The sequence below is a fragment of the Mauremys reevesii genome, linkage group 15 (assembly GCF_016161935.1).
Source record: "Mauremys reevesii isolate NIE-2019 linkage group 15, ASM1616193v1, whole genome shotgun sequence".
Classification (NCBI taxonomy): domain Eukaryota; kingdom Metazoa; phylum Chordata; order Testudines; family Geoemydidae; genus Mauremys; species Mauremys reevesii.
The window spans coordinates 19,658,527-19,676,554 of record NC_052637.1 but is presented as its reverse complement, the minus strand read 5'-3'; the positions used below and the strand labels follow the sequence as shown (position 1 = coordinate 19,676,554).

Here is an 18,028-nt window from a genome sequence, read left to right as displayed (position 1 = left end):
CAGGTTTCTTCCTCTGCTTTGTATGGTAACACCAGTCCTTCTCCCACTGCTGTAGGTGCACAATTCAGTGGGTGCTCTGGCAAAGGCGGTCTATGAGAAGATGTTCCTGTGGATGGTTGTTCGTATCAACCAGCAGCTGGATACCAAGCAGCCCAGACAGTACTTCATTGGTGTCCTGGACATTGCTGGCTTTGAGATCTTCGATGTAAGGAGCAGGGATTTGACAGCAAGTTCCTGGAAGAGACACTCAGGGGTTATGAGAACTTTGAGGGTTTTTTTAACATTATAAATTTTTTTATTTAAATAATTTCCTGTAAAAGCCTGACTTTTCTGCAGAAACAGGTGTCTCTTGATTTTCCACTAAGGCAGCATGACCCTCTAATGGCTCAATTTTTTGATAGACTTGTGTGGTACATGTAGAAATGACAACTGCATTGAAAGTGCCTTCAAATTGTTAACAGGTGGTGCCTAAAAGAAAATAAATTATTGTGTACCTAACTCAAATTTTTAGGTGTTTATGGCACCTGGAGGGCAGCTTGCTAACTCCCAGGCAGGCTTGGGGCTGAGGGTTGGGAAATGTCTGAGTAGGCCAGAGGGTTGAGAGCTCAGAAGGAGTTGGCCAGGCTCAGATCCAAATGCCTGGTCAAAGATCAGGGCCAAGAGTTGAGAAATGCCTGAGTAGACTTGGGTCCCAGAGCACAGAAATACCTGGACATGCCTGGGTCTGATACTGCAGAACTGAGAATAGAACTCCCAAAACATCTGGCTGGCTCTAGGGAGAAGAATTCAGAAAGTCTCCCAGGATTTGCTAAGCAATAGTAGCATTGCTCTTCATACTTTAGCTTTTTCACATATACATTGAAAGTAATCAATTTATTTGCATTTTTGTAGTACAACAGCCTGGAACAGCTGTGCATCAACTTCACCAATGAGAAACTGCAACAGTTTTTCAACCACCACATGTTTGTGCTGGAGCAGGAGGAGTACAAGAAGGAGGGAATCGAATGGGAGTTCATTGACTTTGGGATGGACCTGGCTGCCTGCATTGAGCTCATTGAGAAGGTATCTTTTCAATTCAAATGCCTTATATATTCAAGAATTCTTTAATTACTATGGGTTGCATTGAATTTTAGACGAGTTTTCCATGCTCAGGGCTATAAACATCTTGACCCATAATGTTTTAATTTTTTAGTCTGAAACATTAAGAAGACCACACACAGCTTTATGACAACAGTCCTGCACCTTCTTTCCAAAAGTGGAAAGATGGCATCGTTTACCTTTAGCAGGATTCTTTTCAGAATCCTGGATACAGATTTAATTTTAAAGCATACCCAGAAAGCCCCACTATCACAACTCAAAGAGATAGTATCCTGGAAGTTAAATTTATCTACTTTTTGTCAGTGGAATACATCATTCTTTTCAGGAAAACCAGAAGTAATTCCTGAAAAAGATGTAAATTTTTCTGCCTTGATGTGATTATTGTACAGATAGCAGGAACTTTATGCCAATTTTATGTGTTGAAAGGTCTGCTTCTGCATGTTGTTGTCAATAGGACAGCTCACCTGCTGGGAACTCAATTTTCATGCTGAAATATGTACTGATTATTTTGATGTCTTTCTTCACAGATACTATAACCATTTTTGACAAGCTGAATATTTGTAATGCACATGCATTATTAATCATTATTATTATTTGTAGTGCAGGAGCTCCCAGGTCACTAACTAGGACCCTGTTGTGCTAGGTACCATATACCTTATATACATAAGGTTAAATCAGGCTGGGCCAATATAGACAATCTTTCATTTCTATGGCCTCTTTGGATGTGAAGATGAGGATTTTGACCATGTTTCCACATTTTGGAAGATTCCTTTTGATTTTCAGGTCGTTAAAGAACCATATTAATCTCTTACTATTTTTCCTGTCTTTCCTTTGCATTGGGATAGTTTACAGTTGTGCCTTTACATTGTCTCCTTGAGAAACGGCCAGCTCTCCTGAACTCCTTTATCCCTTAGATTTTCTTCCTATGGGATCTCTCCTGCCATTTCTCTGAGTCTCTTAAAGTCTCCTTTGCTGAAGTCCATTGTCCTTATTCTGCTGCTCTCACTCATTCCTTTCCTTAGAATCATGAAATCTGCCATCTCATGATCACTGTCACTCAAATGGCCTTCCACCTTCAGATTCGCTACCAATTCTTCCCTGTTGGCCAGAATCAAGTCTAAAATGGCTGTCCCCGTGGTTACTTCCTCCACTTTATGGAACCAAAAGTTGTACGCAGCACATTCCTAGCATGGCCGGCTCCAGTTTTTTTGCAGCCCGAAGCTGTGAAGAAAAAAAAAAAGTAAAAAAAAGAAAAACCAATTGAGCTGCCACCAAAGTGCCGCTGAAGAGGAAGAGAAGGAGTGAAGGACTTGCCGCCAAATTGCCGCCGAAGACTGTAGCAGAGCAATTGGGCTGCCGCTGAAGAGGAAGCGAGGCACTGAAGGACCCACCTCCGAATTACCACCGCAGACCCGGATGTGCCGCCCCAACAATGGATGGAGTGCCGCCCCAATGTATTGTCTGCCCCAGGCACCTGCTTCCTTCACTCCCACCTACTTCTGGACTCAGAACAAATGGATATATTCTTGTCAGAACCTTCTCCCTTTTCCTCCCGCCTGTCCTTCCTGAACAAGCTGTACCCCTCTGTATCAATATTCCAGTCAGATCTATCCCTCCAAGCCTCTGTGATTCCAATTAATTCATAATTTAATTATTTTATTTTTCACATCCCTTCTAGCATAAATAACATTAATTTTCATGAGCCATTAATGTATCTAGGGTTGATTGAAAAAATCAGATGAATAATTTATTCAGAAAATGTTCATTTTTCAAATGAAGGAGGGGGGTCTCTCCCCTGCCACAGCAGCCACAGAGCTGATGCTGGGAAGGAGGGCCGTCTCTCCCTGGCAGCCACAGCCATGGAGCTGGGGAAAGTCACCTCCTTCTTCGGCTGCCGCAGCCCTGCATGTCCCAAATTCCCCAACCCCCTCTTCTAACCCCACTGCCCCCCTCCCACCTAGCCCCTATTCCCCTCAAGGCCACCACCTCACCTTATATGTGTGTCTTCTCTAGGGTTGAGGCACCTTATTAGTGGAGCCAAGCCCACGTGGCTCCACTAATCAGGTGGGTAGCCCTTCATTCTTTCCTGTGCAGCTGCCCAGGTGCGCACCTTAGGGGAACTATCCACAGACCACTTGAATGGAGCTCGCAGACCACAGTTTGAGAGCCTCTGTCCTAGAGCATATTGTTTAGAGAAATATCCAATCTTGATTAAAAAATTATCCATGCTGGAGAATTCACCACAACTCATGGTAAATTATTCTAATGGTTAATTACCCTCACTCTTAAAAAATTACACCTTATTTCCACTCTGAATTTGTCTAGCTTCAAATTCCAGCCATTTGATAGTGTTATACCTTTCTTTGCTAGACTGAAGAGCCCATTATTAAATATTTGTTTCTCACGTGGATACTTATAGACTGTAATCACATTACTCCTCACCTTCTCATTGTTAAGTGAAGAAGATTGACCTCCTTGAGTCTATCACTATAAGGCAGGTTTTCTAATCCTTTAATCATTCTCATGGCTCTTCGCTGAACCCTCTCCAGTTTATCAACATCCTTCTTGAATTGTGGGCACCAGAACTAGGTGCAGTATTCCAGCAGCAATTCTAAGCAATCTCTGGGCAGTTCTGCCAAATACAGAAATAAAATAACCTCTCTACTACTGCTGCTCAAGATTCCCCTGTTTATGCAGCCCTGGGTCGCATTAGCTCTTTTGGCCACAGCATTGAACTGGGAGCTCATGTTCAGCTGATTATCCACCATGGCTCCCAAATCTTTTTCAGAGTCGCTGCTTCGTGGGATAGAGTCCTCCATCCTGTAAGTGTGGCCCACATTCTTTGTTCCCAGATGGATACACTTACATGTAGCCATATTAAAATGCATAGTGTTTGCCTGAGCCCAGCTTACCAAGTGATCAAGCTCACTCGGTGTCAGTGACCTGTCATCTTCATTATATGCCATTTCCTCAATTTTTGTGTCATCTGCAAACATTATCAGTAATGATTTTATGGTTTCTTTCAGGTCATTGATAAAAACGTTAAATAGTGTTGGGCCAAGAACTAATCCCTGTGGGTTCCCATTAGAAACACACCCATTCAATGATGATTCTCCATGTACATTTAGATTTTGAGATTTATCGGCGTAGCCAGTTTTTAATCCACTTAACATGTGCCATGTTAATTTTATATCTTTCTAGTTTTGTAATCAGAATGTGATGAGTATGAAACCAAATGCCTTACAGAAATATAAGTATATTACATCAACACTATTCCCTGTCCTCTAAAGCACTAGTAATATCCTCTTTTTAACTAGACCAAGAGATGGTCATGTTGTTGCATCCAGAAAATCCTCACGTAATCTCGCTCTCTTCTCTTATCCCCTTTCTTATCTGTTGCTGTTTCTTTCAGCCAATGGGTATTTTCTCCATCCTGGAAGAGGAGTGCATGTTCCCCAAGGCAACTGATGCTTCTTTCAAAAACAAGCTCTATGACCAGCATCTTGGCAAGTCCAACAACTTCCAGAAGCCCAAGCCTGCCAAAGGAAAGGCTGAGGCCCACTTCGCCCTGGTGCACTATGCTGGCACTGTGGACTACAACATCACTGGCTGGCTCGAGAAGAATAAAGATCCCTTGAATGAAACTGTCATTGGGCTGTACCAGAAATCGTCAATGAAAACACTGGCTTTGCTCTTTGCCACATATGGTGGAGATGCAGGTAATTTCTGTAAAATCAGTATTTTAATTGAGTCACAATAAACTGATTCCTCTAGAATCCCTACCAGTTCTAATCTAGCAGCACACTGTAGAGAGTGAAAAGTCACCTTCTGCCTGTGGCTTGGTCTTATTAACAAGGAAATAAAAAATCAGATCAAGTGTAGCTCAAGCCTCCTCCTTAGTATTGTCAAGACTGTGCATTGCACACCCTAGATCCTCTTTCTCCAGACAGCCACTCCTACCTCCCTTACAAATGGGTGTGATAATAGGGCTGTCAAGCAATTAAAAAAATTAAAAGTGATTAATCGCATGATTAAAAAATTAATCGCAATTAATAGCATGATTAATCACACTGCTAAACAATAATGGGATACCATTTATTTAAATATTTTTTGATGTTTTCTAAATTTTCAAATACATTGGTTTCAATTACAACACAGAATACAAAGTGTACGGTGCTCACTTTATATTTATTTTTGAGTGCAACAGCTATCTTTAGAAATCTCACATTAGTACCGGCTTTGCGTTTTGTCAAATTTGCAGTGAAAGTGTTCTTAAAATGAACAACATGTGCTGTGTCATCATCTGAGACTGCTATAACATGAAATATATGGCAGAATGTGGGTAAAACAGAGCAGGGGACATACAGTTCTCCCCCAAAGGAGTTCAGTCACAAATTTAATTGGTGCATTATTTTTTTAATGAGCATCATCAGCATGGAAACATGTCCTCTGGAATGGTGGCCCAAGCATGAAAGGACATGAAGGGGCATGATCATTTAGCATATCTGACATGTAGCAATGCCGGCTACAAAAGTGCCATGCAAATGCCTGTTCTCACTTTCTGGTGTCATTGTAAATAAGAAGAGGGCAGCATTATCTCCTGTAAATGTAAACAAACTTGTTTGTCTTAGCGATTGCTGAACAAGATGTAGGACTGAGTGGACTTGTAGGCACTGAAGTTTTACATTGTTTTGTTTCTGACTGCAGTTATCTAACAAAAAAAATCTACATTTGTAAGTTGCACTTTCATGACAAAGAGATTGCACTACTGTACTTATATGAGGCGAATTGAAAAACACTATTTCTTTTTTTTATCATTTTTACAGTGCAAATGTTTGTAATCAAAATAATATACACTGATTTCAATTACAACACAGAATACAGTATATGTGAAAATGTAGAAAAACATCCAAACTATTTAATAACTTTCAATTGGTATTCTATTGTTTAACACTGCGATTAATGCTGTGATTAATCATGATTAATTTTTTTAATTGCGATTAATTTTTTTGTTAATTGCGTGAGTTAACTGGGATTAATCGACAGCCCTAATAATGAGCTGTCTGCTGTAGCAGAAACCATTAGTCCTTTCTCAGCATGACCAATGTTTATTAACAGGGTTGGCTGTTACAGGGAAACAGAACCAGCCTGTGAGAGTAACTGTTCAAACCTTAAAGTGCGTCCTTTTAATTTTGTCCTTTTTGTGTGTGATTCAGAGGCTGGAGGCAAGAAGGGAGGCAAGAAGAAGGGTTCTTCTTTCCAGACCGTCTCTGCTCTTTTCAGGGTGCAGTACATTGTTCATTATTGTGTTCTCTGTGATGGTGGGTTGGAAATTCCCTTTACATCTAAAAAGTCTATTTTCCTAGTGGTCTCAGTTGTGAACTTTTTAAGTCAAAAAGCCTCTTTCAGTTGCTCTTAAAGGGCCTGGTCCAAAGCCCATCGAAATCAGTGGAAAGACACCCATCTTTGGATGATGTCTAAAGTACTGTGGCCTTTACACAGGATTAAACCAATAGGGCTAAATTTGCCCTCTACTGTGCCCACTATGTACTAGCATTAGTGGGTCTGTCTGCCCACCTTAGGCTGGCTGCCTGCCGAGCATGGGGGGATGTGCAGAAGGAGTAGGGCCAGCACAGTGGGTCCAAGACCACCTGCTTTCTAGCAACTGGCACAGGGGATATGACAGAGGAAAAGCGGCATGGTCCAGCTAAGGTCTGGAAGCCAGAACAGGCTCTTGGTGTTATGGGCAGTAGGCACATCTTAGAATTGCCCAGGGATTGCTTAGAACTGTGTCTTGGGGCAGCCTTTATAGCTAACAATGCAGCCTCCCTCCTGATTTGTGCCTAGTGCAGCAGCGTCAGATCTGAGGAGGTGTCTCATAGTAACTCCATTTCTATTCCATGGCAGAGTTACTCTGAATATACCTAGGTGTAATGGGAAGCAGAGTCTGTCCTTTTGTCTCCTCTCCCATGATGAAGATGTCAGAAACAATTATGTCAAACCAAACTAGTCTTGAGACCCCCCACCCCACCCCGAGATGCTGTTATAGGATTTAATATTTCCTTTCCTGCTTCCTTCGCTTTCTGTGGAAATTGTTACAGGGTCGTGTGCAGCCTTCCACTCAGCTCTGGATTTCAGGGATGTTAATGGCCCATACTGCCTACATTTCAAACACCTGAAAACACAGAAGTGTGTCATTTGTTAGCCTCTTCTGCCACTGCATCTGCCCCCGTCCTCTCTCATCCCCTCTGCATTTTCCAATATAATCAACAGAAAGAAACACCTTGTTCAGAATGATGGCCTGATGTTTGCAGATAATCATCTTTGAAAATTTCCTCTTTTGGTTTCCATAACAGCCCTTTTGGCCATTTCCCATTAGTTTCTGGTCCTGTCTTGGTAGCCTCTTCCAGCTTGCTCAAGTAGTGCCACTTTCAAAGTTTTATATCTTACTTTAATGACCGTGTTCAAGATCCAAAGAAAGAGGGCACCTTAGGTTAGAATGACCCCAGCTGGGAAGCTAGTCTGTCTACATTGGCAATGGATTTACTGCATCTATCGGTGAGCATACAGATGCAACACTTGTTAACCTAAACCTTTGCTTATGGTCTCACAGGAGAATTTAAACAAGCTGATGAGCAATCTGAGATGCACTCATCCTCACTTTGTGCGATGCATCATTCCCAATGAAACCAAGACACCCGGTAAGAAGTGCCAGTGTACAGAGACCTCAGTGAGATTTCTGCCATTCCTTCTGGGCTGCACAATAAGGTACTAATTCATGCTGTGATTTGTTAAGGTGCCATGGAACATGAACTCGTACTACACCAGCTGAGGTGTAATGGCGTGCTGGAAGGGATCAGAATTTGCAGGAAAGGATTCCCCAGCAGAGTCATTTACGCAGACTTTAAACAGAGGTCAGACTCCTCCAATCCCTGTTCCATTCGCTCTGTGTTGAGTAGCTTGCATTTTCTAACTGCTTTAACTATTATAGTCACTCCAGCGCCCAGCACATGCTGTGTGTATAGAAGAAATTTAGAACCAAACTGGTGTAGTCCAAAAAGCAGCAAAAATGCCACACTTTTCTTATGTGGGGGGAGGGAAAGAGGCTGGGTGAGCAGTGGAGTGGCCATGCCAGGTGACTATGTAGCCCTTTAAATACCATAAAGCTGAATTTCATGATGGGTCTGTTTGTGGGACCTCAGAATAGGGGCTTCTTGGGAGGCAGTGACAGAGACATGGCCAGTGTGGCCGAGAATTCTATGGCCCACTGAGCCACAGCTGTGGATAGTGTAGGTGCAGTGGGACATGGCTACTACTAATTCTCATGGGCTGTATTAGCAATATTAGCTTGATTGCACTGATGCACTGTTTCCTCTCTCAGATTTGTTCATCTCCACATACATGCTTGCATAGCTCCCCACACACAAGGTTCTTTATTTGGGGATGTGACTTTTACCCTTGGAGATGGAGAAACATATCAGCCTGACATCCCTGGAGACCAATTTCATCTATGCATTGAGAACAGTTAATATAAATACATTGCAAGCAGTCATAGTGCAAGCTTTTTCACTTTGCCCTGAAAATGTGCTTCCTTCTGACCTGGAATGTCATCTCAAAGCATGAGAAGGAAATTCATTCTTCACAGCTCCATACACTCCTTGATTCTACTGTGGAAAATCCTAACAATGGGGCCAGTTAGTGCCACATATAATTATGGTTTCAGCAATGTAAGTATCTTCATAGTCCATTTTCTCCAACAGATACAGGATTTTAAATGCAAGCGCTGTTCCAGAAGGACAGTTCATGGATAGCAAGAAGGCTTCTGAGAAACTACTTGGGTCCATTGATATTGATCAGACCCAGTATAAATTTGGTCACACTAAGGTACAGATACTCTTTGATTCAAACACCATCTAATTGTGTTTTGTCCAGAATGAAAGTGATGTTTTGTAATATTCCCTTTTTCAAGGTGTTCTTCAAAGCAGGACTTCTGGGTCTTCTAGAGGAGATGAGAGATGATAAACTGGCACAGCTTATCACCCGCACACAAGCCATGTGTCGTGGCTTCCTGATGAGAGTGGAGTTCCAGAAAATGATGGAAAGAAGGTAGCAATGTACTGCATTTGGTCTTTTGGGTTTGTGTCACCCTACAGAGGTGAAATGAACAGAATTGGAGGGGTGGACTCAGTCTAACTTAGATCTCATTAATCCACTGTATCAATGTGTGAGCACTTAGTAGAGTTGGGTGAAAATTTTCAGACAAATCGTTCATTTGCTGAAAAATGCGGTTTCAGGTTGACCTAAGCTAGTCACAAAATTGCTGATAGTTTAGTCCCAAAAACTGAGGCTAGAGTCACGAGGAAACTTAAATGCTATATAGACAACCGGAGGAGAAGGTAGAGACACAGCACCACCCCCACTTTCCCCTCTGGTCTGGGGAATCTAGCCTTTCTTTTCCTTTGCTTTTATTAAATGAAAATTTAAAAAGCCTGAACTCAAAACAAAAGGTTTTATTCAATCTTAAATTAAATTTTCCAACTTTTTCAATCCACTGAAAATTCAGAAAAATATTAGTTTTGGTTCAACCCAAACTGAATTTTTTTTTAAATTTTATTTTTCGGAACTGCCAGTGAATGAAAAAATCAGTTATTTCCACAGCTCTATCTGGGAGTGTAAAAGGATATAACTGGTATACCAAGCAGCAAGAAGAAGGTGTAATAAAGTGTGTGTTAGACTAAGGGTGGCCAACTTTAACTTACACCTTCCAGTTGGGTACTTTTATGCTAAATCCTCAACCTGTGAGTTATACCAATTCAGAGTCCCTTAGACTTCAAAACACTCATCAGAGGGAGTGGGTCAGTTACAGATGTGATGTGTAAAGAGGGAGTGAAAGTTTATCCCGGTTTGTGAGTGTGAGTCTACAGAGAACAGACATCAGCTCAACATGCACATTAAGGAGATTGACAGTGGAGTTTTACTGCCCCTAGACTTTCTAAGGCTCAAGCAGGTCCAAAGATGTAACCCTCAGAGTAGTGCTTTTTCATGTGAGTGGCCCCAGTGCTGCTCACAATTAGTAACATTGCAGTATCTGGCCTTTAACATTAACCATATATTCTGATTACATTATAGAGAGTCCCTCTTTTGTATCCAATACAACGTTCGCTCGTTCATGAATGTCAAGCACTGGCCCTGGATGAAGCTGTACTTCAAGATCAAGCCCTTGCTGAAGAGTGCTGAATCTGAGAAGGAGATGGCCAACATGAAGGAAGAGTTTGAGAAAACGAAGGAAGAGCTTGCTAAGTCTGAGGCAAAAAGGAAAGAACTGGAGGAAAAAATGGTGACCCTGCTGCAAGAGAAAAACGACCTGCAGCTCCAAGTGCAGTCTGTGAGTATCACCAGTGCATTCGACCCTTATTGCAGGTAGAAAGGTCCAAGCTGAAAGTTCCAAATGCAACTTTCCCATGAAGCATCCCATTAATAGCAGTGGGATCAGTGTTTGGCCAAGATAAAATATTCCCAGTGTTTAAAATATAAAGTATCGGTGTGTAAATAAATAACAATACTCCCAGCCACGTATGACAGGTCATGCCCTAAAACAAGGTGAGAGCAAGTAAATTCAAAGAAACAAAGTTATGCTATTTAAATACTCCTGCCTCATCCATGGCAACTTAGGCAACATCTACAATACAAACTATGGCTGGTGGCCTGTAGGGTACATGTGGCTACCCACAGCAGTGAAAAGCAGGCTACGGCTACATTGCAGTGTGCAGCTACGTGTGTTGTTTAAGGCTCTGGCAGAGAGTAGACAGCAAGAAAAGGTTTCAGCTGCCTCTCCCCTGCCAGAGGCTTTCCCTGCTGGTGGAGTCTTTCCATGTGGGGAAAGCAGAGAACAGGAGTGTAGGCAGGGAGGCCCGGCTTGAGTACGTAGAGAGCTGTGTATGTGTGTGAGTACATACCCACACCCTTCAGGCATGTCTGTACTCTACTTGCCTAAACCTGGCCTCACCGTCTACACTGCTATTTGTTACCCATGCTAGTGGCTACCTGGATGTGTGCACTCCACAGAGCCAAAAGAAGCATGCAGTGGAGACATACCCTTACTGTGACAATCCCAATGTATTCGCATGCCATGATGAATTCACACATCTGCTGTACTATTTATATTTATTGTGCCACTGATGTTACCATTCAGGGCTGGATTAAGGCAGTTCAGGGCCCTACACAGACCATGACACAGGGTCTTCTCTGGCTCTACCCTGACATCCCCACCCCATAATGTGATCTCCACACACAATAGCACTTAGAGTGGCAGAGGCAGGGAGGCTACTCCCTGGGGGCAGGGTCTCTGTTGCCTATCAGAGCAGCAGGTCTTCGAGCTCATACCTCATAGAGAGAAATGGGGCAATTCTGCCCTCTCAGACTTTTGTTTTAGACTGTCTGCAAACTCCTGCAGTTGACACTGCATCAGATAAACTTGGGTCACATTTTCAACCTGTTCTTCATAACCATGAGGGCTACAAAGTTCTTTGAAGGATTAGGCCTTAGTTTTAACACTATGTAGATGCAAAAGCTAGATCCTGCAAATGGATCTGCCCCCAGGGAGCTTCACTGACTTCAGAGGAACTCTGAGTGGGTGCCGAGTCCACCCATGTGGATTCCTATAAAGTCATGGGTTTCATGAGAGTAGATCCATTTGCAGGATCTAGCCTCAAATTTGATCTTCAAAGTAAAGCCATACTCGAGGCACTAAAAATATTTGCCAAATATGTCAACTGGTAAGGGATGCTTCATTTACGGTGAGATATTTGAAAAATATACATTTTTCATATTTAAATTGTTTTGAAGACGCAGAACTTTTAAGCCAAATGGTTGTTTTTTAAAAAACTATTATGAGTCACTGATAGTATGAGTTAAAAATAGAAGTGTCATCTCAACAGATGCGGTAAAAATCATTATGATACAAAAACCAGTTAAAAATTTTTGTAGAAAAGATCCTAATAATGGATTCACTGTAGGAATCTGATGGTTTGGCTGATGCTGAGGAAAGATGTGACCAGCTGATCAAAACCAAAATCCAACTTGAAGCTAAAATTAAGGAGGTGACTGAAAGAGCAGAGGATGAGGAGGAGATGAACGCTGAGCTGACAGCCAAAAAAAGGAAACTGGAGGACGAGTGTTCAGAGCTGAAGAAAGACATTGATGACCTTGAGTTAACACTGGCCAAGGTTGAAAAGGAAAAACATGCCACAGAAAACAAGGTATAAGGCAGAATCTCTAACGAACATTTTAAAATATGACACTCTTGGTTCACAAACAATAATGTTTTGTATCCATTTTCTTTAACTTCCTCTGTTCAACTCTGCAGGTGAAAAACCTCACGGAGGAGATGGCAGTCCTGGATGAGACCATCGCTAAACTGACAAAGGAAAAGAAAGCCCTCCAGGAGGCCCATCAGCAGACCCTGGATGACCTGCAGGCGGAAGAGGACAAAGTGAACACGCTGAGCAAAGCTAAAACCAAGCTGGAGCAGCAAGTGGATGATGTAGGCACAATAACATATGGAGAGAATAAAACCAGTGTGAAATTAGGCTCTTGTTAGCAGAGAATTTATGGCCTTTTTCTGTTTAGCTTGAAGGGTCACTGGAGCAAGAGAAGAAGATTCGCATGGACCTTGAAAGAGCTAAGAGGAAACTTGAAGGAGATTTGAAGCTGGCCCAGGAATCCACAATGGATTTAGAAAATGATAAACAGCAGCTGGAGGAAAAACTGAAGAAGTAGGTATGGTTTGCAGGGGGTATCCTGCAGATACATTTTGTTCCAGCACTAACCTTTTTTTTTTTTTTGCATGTGAAAAGGAAAGACTTTGAAATCAGTCAGTTCCAAAGCAAAATAGAGGATGAGCAAGTCCTGGCCATCCAGCTGCAGAAGAAGATCAAAGAGTTACAGGCTAGTCATACATTTTTTCTCTTCTGGCTTTCAGAACAAGTTCAGTTAAAAGGAAGCCATCTTTCTTAGGCTTGGTCTAAGTTAGGTGGACATAGTCATGTCGGCCAGGGGTTTGATAATACCACATCCCTGACTTGCATAGGTTTACCGACCTACCCCCCAGTGTAGATGCAGTTGTGTTGCTGGAAGAAAGCTTTTGTCGATATAGGCAATGCTGATGAGAGAAGGTAGAAAGGAGGGACAGTTGTACCAGGGCCCTGAGGTCAGGGGACCCCAAAAACATCTTTAATCTCTGTGTAAATAAAGTGAAATAGAAAGAGGTGGACTCAGTGAACATGATGTATCAAGAACCCAAATTTCTCTCAATGGGTCTTTGGATGTAGCTACCCCAGTTGAGGGAAGTGATGTTCTTTTGCCACTGGAACCCCTGTTGTCAGTGTAGGCTGCATCTATTGGCCTGCTAAACCCAGGGTTGTGAGTTCAATCCTTGAGGAGGCTATTTAGGGAACTGGGGTAAAATTCTGTTTGGGGATTGGTCCTGCTTTGAGCATGGGGTTGGACTAGATGACCTCCTGAAGTCCCTTCCAACCCTAATATTCTATGATTCTATTCTATGGTGTTATGCCAGCAGAACTCTGCCGACAGCCATACTGGTGTTCACTCCAGAATGAAGCCACAGTCTTAGTGTTTCCTGTTGTTCTCTAGGCTCGTATTGAGGAACTGGAGGAGGAGATAGAGGCTGAACGTGCCTCTCGGGCAAAAGCAGAGAAGCAGCGGGGTGATCTCTCCAGGGAACTTGAGGAGATCAGTGAACGTCTGGAAGAAGCTGGTGGTGCCACAGCAGTTCAGATTGAGATGAACAAGAAGCGTGAGGCAGAATTCCAGAAAATGCGCCGAGACCTTGAAGAGGCCACTCTGCAGCATGAAGCCACAGCCGCCGCCCTCCGGAAGAAGCACGCGGACAGCACAGCAGAGCTTGGGGAGCAAATCGACAACCTGCAACGAGTCAAGCAGAAGCTGGAGAAGGAGAAGAGTGAACTGAAGATGGAGATTGATGACCTGGCTAGTAACATGGAGACTGTCTCCAAAGCCAAGGTACAGAGCTATGTATTGAAAGTGCTGTCTTCAGCCTAAGTGTTATTGCAGCATGAAAGAATTTTTATCATGTTTAATTGTACAAAAGATTGTAAGAGCAGGATATGAGTTGACTGTAATTTGGATTCTAACAGAATTATCTACAGTTTAATTTGTATAAAACATACATAAAATCTCAAACAGGACCAAGAAGTTTATAAACTCCAAATACAGTTATTACTAAATTAATAGCCATCACAGTTAGAGTATAATAATTAGCATTATATTGGTTTTTGAAGTGAATTATTAAAATTTATATGAAACATATTACTCTACCATAGAGTACTGAATATACAAGTCTACCCAGAATTACCTTTATAAACTACCTTAAAATAATTTTAAAGTTGCAGAGTCAAGCACAAGCACACAAAATTAAAATGGTCATAGAGCAATTTTTAAAGTAAGGGTAGCGGGGAAGCTGACAGGTGCAGAGAAGTATGTTTTTTGGACAGAGACATCCCTTAGGGGAGGATCTATTAATGGAGAATATCTATGTCCCAGTAAGGAAGAGAGGATGGAAGATGATAAAATATGGGTAGGATGTGATGAGAAACAGTCAAATGAAAAAGAGTCCCATTCAATTACATCACGAGATGGCAGACAGCTGCTAAAAAGTGACAATTATTTTAAGTGCTTATACACAAATGCTATAAGTCTAAATAATAAGACGAGTGAGCTAGAGTGCCTCATATTAAATGAGGATATTGATATAATAAGCATTACAGAAGCTTGGTGGAATGAGGATAATCAATGGGACACAGTAATACCAGGGTATGAAATATATTGGAAGTACAGAAAAGGTCGTGGTGGTGGGGAGTGGCACTATATGTGAAAGAAAGTGTAAAATCAAATGATATAAAAAGGTCAAATGAACCAAACGGTACCATAGAATCTCTAAGGATAGTAATTCCATGCTTGAATAATAAGAATATAGCAGTAGGGATATATTACCAACCACCTGACCAGGATGGTGATAGTGACTGTAAAATGCTCAGGGAGATTAGAGAGGTAATAAAAATAGAAAACTCAATAATAATGGGGGGTTTTCAACTATCATCATATTGATTGGGTACATGTCACCTTGGAATGGGATGCAGAGACAAAGTTTCTTGACACCTTAAATGACTGCTTCTTGGAGCAGCTAGTTCTGGAACCCACAAGAGGAGAGGGAATTCTTGATTTAATCCTAAGTGGAGCACAGGATCTGGTCCAAGAGGTGAATATAGATGTGTAGATGAATATAGAACCGCTTGGTAATAGTGACCATAATATAATTATTTTTAGTATCCCTGTGGCAGGGAAAACACCACAGCAGCCCAACCCTGTTGCATTTAATTTAGAAAGGGAAACTACACAAAAATGAGGAGGTTAGTTAAACAGAAATTAAAAGGTACAGTTCCAAAACTAAAATCCCTGCAAGCTGCATGGAAACTTTTTAAAGATACAATAATAGAGGCTCAGCTTAAATGTATACCCCAAATTAAAAAACATAGTAAGAGATCCAAAAAAGAGTCATCGTGGCTAAACAAAAAAGTAGTGAGAGGCAAAAAGGCATCCTTTAAAAAAGGGGAAGTTAAATCCTAGTGAGGAAAATAGAAAGGAGCACAAACTCTAGCAAATTAAGGGTAAAAATATAATTTGGAAGCAGGGCCGGCTCTAGGTTTTTTGCCGCCCCAAGCAAAAAAAAATTTGGCTGCCCCCATCCCAGCCCTGGGCTCCTCGCTGAACCCCCCTGCTGCCCCAGCCCTGAGCTTCCCCCCCCACCCACACCCCCTGCCGCCCCAGCTCTGGGCTCCCCCTTTGCCCCCCTCCATTGCCCCCCCACACACCTCCTGCTGCCCCAGCCCTGGGCTCTCCCCCACCCACCTGCACCCTCCTTTCGCCGCAGCCCTGGGTCACTGGTAACTCGCTCCCAGGGCGGCTCATTCAGCAGGAATTTTGGATGTGCACAGAACACAGACAGGATTGGTTCCCATATGGTTACAGAACTGCAGTAAAGTGGAACAATTTTCAGCTTGTGTGATTGGAGGATATCTGGATGCATATTATAAGACTGTCCTACATAAACGAGGAAAAGTTGAGGTGCCTTTATTATTCTTTTGTTCCACTCTTTCTTTCTATGGGGAATTTGCCAATGCAATATTACTGTCTTCCTTTTAAACAAACAAACAAACAAAAGGCAAAGGCTGTTGAAAATAGCAATTCCAGTCCTAATAACCACTGAGAAGCATTTCTTGCTCAATTTTATCCTACTTTTTTTACAGCAAGTTACAGTGGATCAGTATATTTGATTTGGGAGAAATGAAGTAACAGCTGCCCAAACTGAGCTTGAGCACTCCTGAATTTTGAGGTGTTCAAATCTGGAAGGCAGGTGCTGGGAGTGGGGGCTGTGGCTCCACGGGGGAGCATGGCAGCATGTATACAGCAGTGGTCTGAGTGGCACAGTAAACAGACTGGGGAGTTGGAGAAGGGGCGGTTGGATGGGGCGGAGTCAAGGGACAGGGAGCAGGGGGAGTTGGATGGGGCGGAGGTTTGGGGGACAGTCAGGGGCTGGGAGAAGGGGGAGTTAGATGGGTCAGGGGTTCAGGGGCAGTCAGGGGACAGGCTGCGGTTGGATAGGCATGGGTGTACCTGGGGTTTTTCTGGGGACTGGTAGGGGGTGGGGCCCTAGGGGAAGTTGTGGGGGTCTCAGGAGGGAAGTTGGGGATGAGAAGGGAGGCTTAGATAGGGGTGGGGTCCCAAGGGGCAGTTAGGGGCAGAGGTCCCGGGAGGGGGTGACCAGGGGACGGGGGGGGGTTGGGTTGGGTGGGTTGGGGTTTCTGTGGGGGGCAGTCGGAGGGAGTGGATGGTGGCAGGGCGAGGGAGTGGATGGTGGCAGGGTGGGGCTACCCTCCCTTCCTGTGGAGTGTCCTATTTTTTGAATGTTAAAATATGGTATCCCGACCCTTCACCCTCCATTTACAGCAGGCTACAGCATGAGGTCTCAGTTACCTCACTCCCTTCCCCTTCCTTTCCTGTTGGTAGTGGCCAAGGGAATGCTGGGAAATGTAGTTCTTTCTTGCTCCAGGGCTGGTTCTATAGTCAGGGAGCTAACCAAGGAACTACAGCTCCCAGGGCCCCCTGTTGGTTCTCAGCTTCCATGCTGGATCCCTGCCTCCCCTGCAAATGGGCTGCCCCAAGCACATGCTTGCTTTGCTGGTGCCTAGAGCCGCCCCTGTTAGGAAGGCCAAACAAAAATTTGAAGAACAGTTATCCAAAGAGTCAAAAAGTAGTAGCAAATTTTTTTAAGTACATCAGAAACAGGAAGCCTTCTAAAGAATCAGTGAGACCACTGGAAAATAGAGATGCTAAAGAGCACTCAGGGATGATAAGGCCATTGCGGAAAAACTAAATGAATTCTTTGCATTGGTCTTCATGGCTGAGAATGTGAGGGAGATTCCCAAACCTGAGCCATTCTTTTTAGGTGACAAATCTGAGGAACTGTCTCAGATTGAGGTCTCATTAGACGAAGTTTTGGAATAAATTGATAAATTAAACAGTAATAAGTTGCCTGGACCAGATGGCATTTACCCAAGAGTTCTGAAGGAACTCAAATGTGAAATTGCAGAACTACTAACTGTGGTATGTAACCTATCATTTAAATCAGCTTCTGTACCAGATGACTGGAGGATAGCTAATGTGACGCCAATATTTAAAAAGGGCTTCAGAGGTGATCCCAGCAATTACAGGCCAGTAAACCTGACTTCAGTACCAAGCAAACTGTTGTCAGTTTGTGTTTTAACATTGAAAAAGCTTTAACTTTTTGAATCTCAACCTCTACTGTCATTAAACAGTATTGTCAGACACATAG

The 18,028-nt window shown here is 42.8% G+C and overlaps 2 protein-coding genes across 2 annotated transcripts in view; both read left to right on the top strand.

Moving 5' to 3' along the window:
- Positions 1-18,028, top strand: part of LOC120383845 (myosin-1B) — an 84,800-nt gene that overhangs the window by 8,042 nt on the left and 58,730 nt on the right. The gene's annotated exons all lie outside the window — the stretch shown is intronic.
- LOC120383847 (myosin heavy chain, skeletal muscle, adult-like) overlaps positions 1-18,028 on the top strand; it is a 39,000-nt gene that overhangs the window by 8,035 nt on the left and 12,937 nt on the right. Inside the window, exons 14-27 of the mRNA XM_039502134.1 lie at positions 56-205; positions 892-1,062; positions 4,511-4,817; positions 6,315-6,382; positions 7,712-7,799; positions 7,895-8,012; positions 8,859-8,982; positions 9,068-9,204; positions 10,228-10,483; positions 12,114-12,356; positions 12,464-12,640; positions 12,727-12,872; positions 12,954-13,044; positions 13,750-14,139. Of these exons, the coding sequence (XP_039358068.1) occupies positions 56-205; positions 892-1,062; positions 4,511-4,817; positions 6,315-6,382; positions 7,712-7,799; positions 7,895-8,012; positions 8,859-8,982; positions 9,068-9,204; positions 10,228-10,483; positions 12,114-12,356; positions 12,464-12,640; positions 12,727-12,872; positions 12,954-13,044; positions 13,750-14,139 (2,466 nt within the window). The remainder of the gene's footprint in view (positions 1-55; positions 206-891; positions 1,063-4,510; positions 4,818-6,314; positions 6,383-7,711; positions 7,800-7,894; positions 8,013-8,858; positions 8,983-9,067; positions 9,205-10,227; positions 10,484-12,113; positions 12,357-12,463; positions 12,641-12,726; positions 12,873-12,953; positions 13,045-13,749; positions 14,140-18,028) is intronic.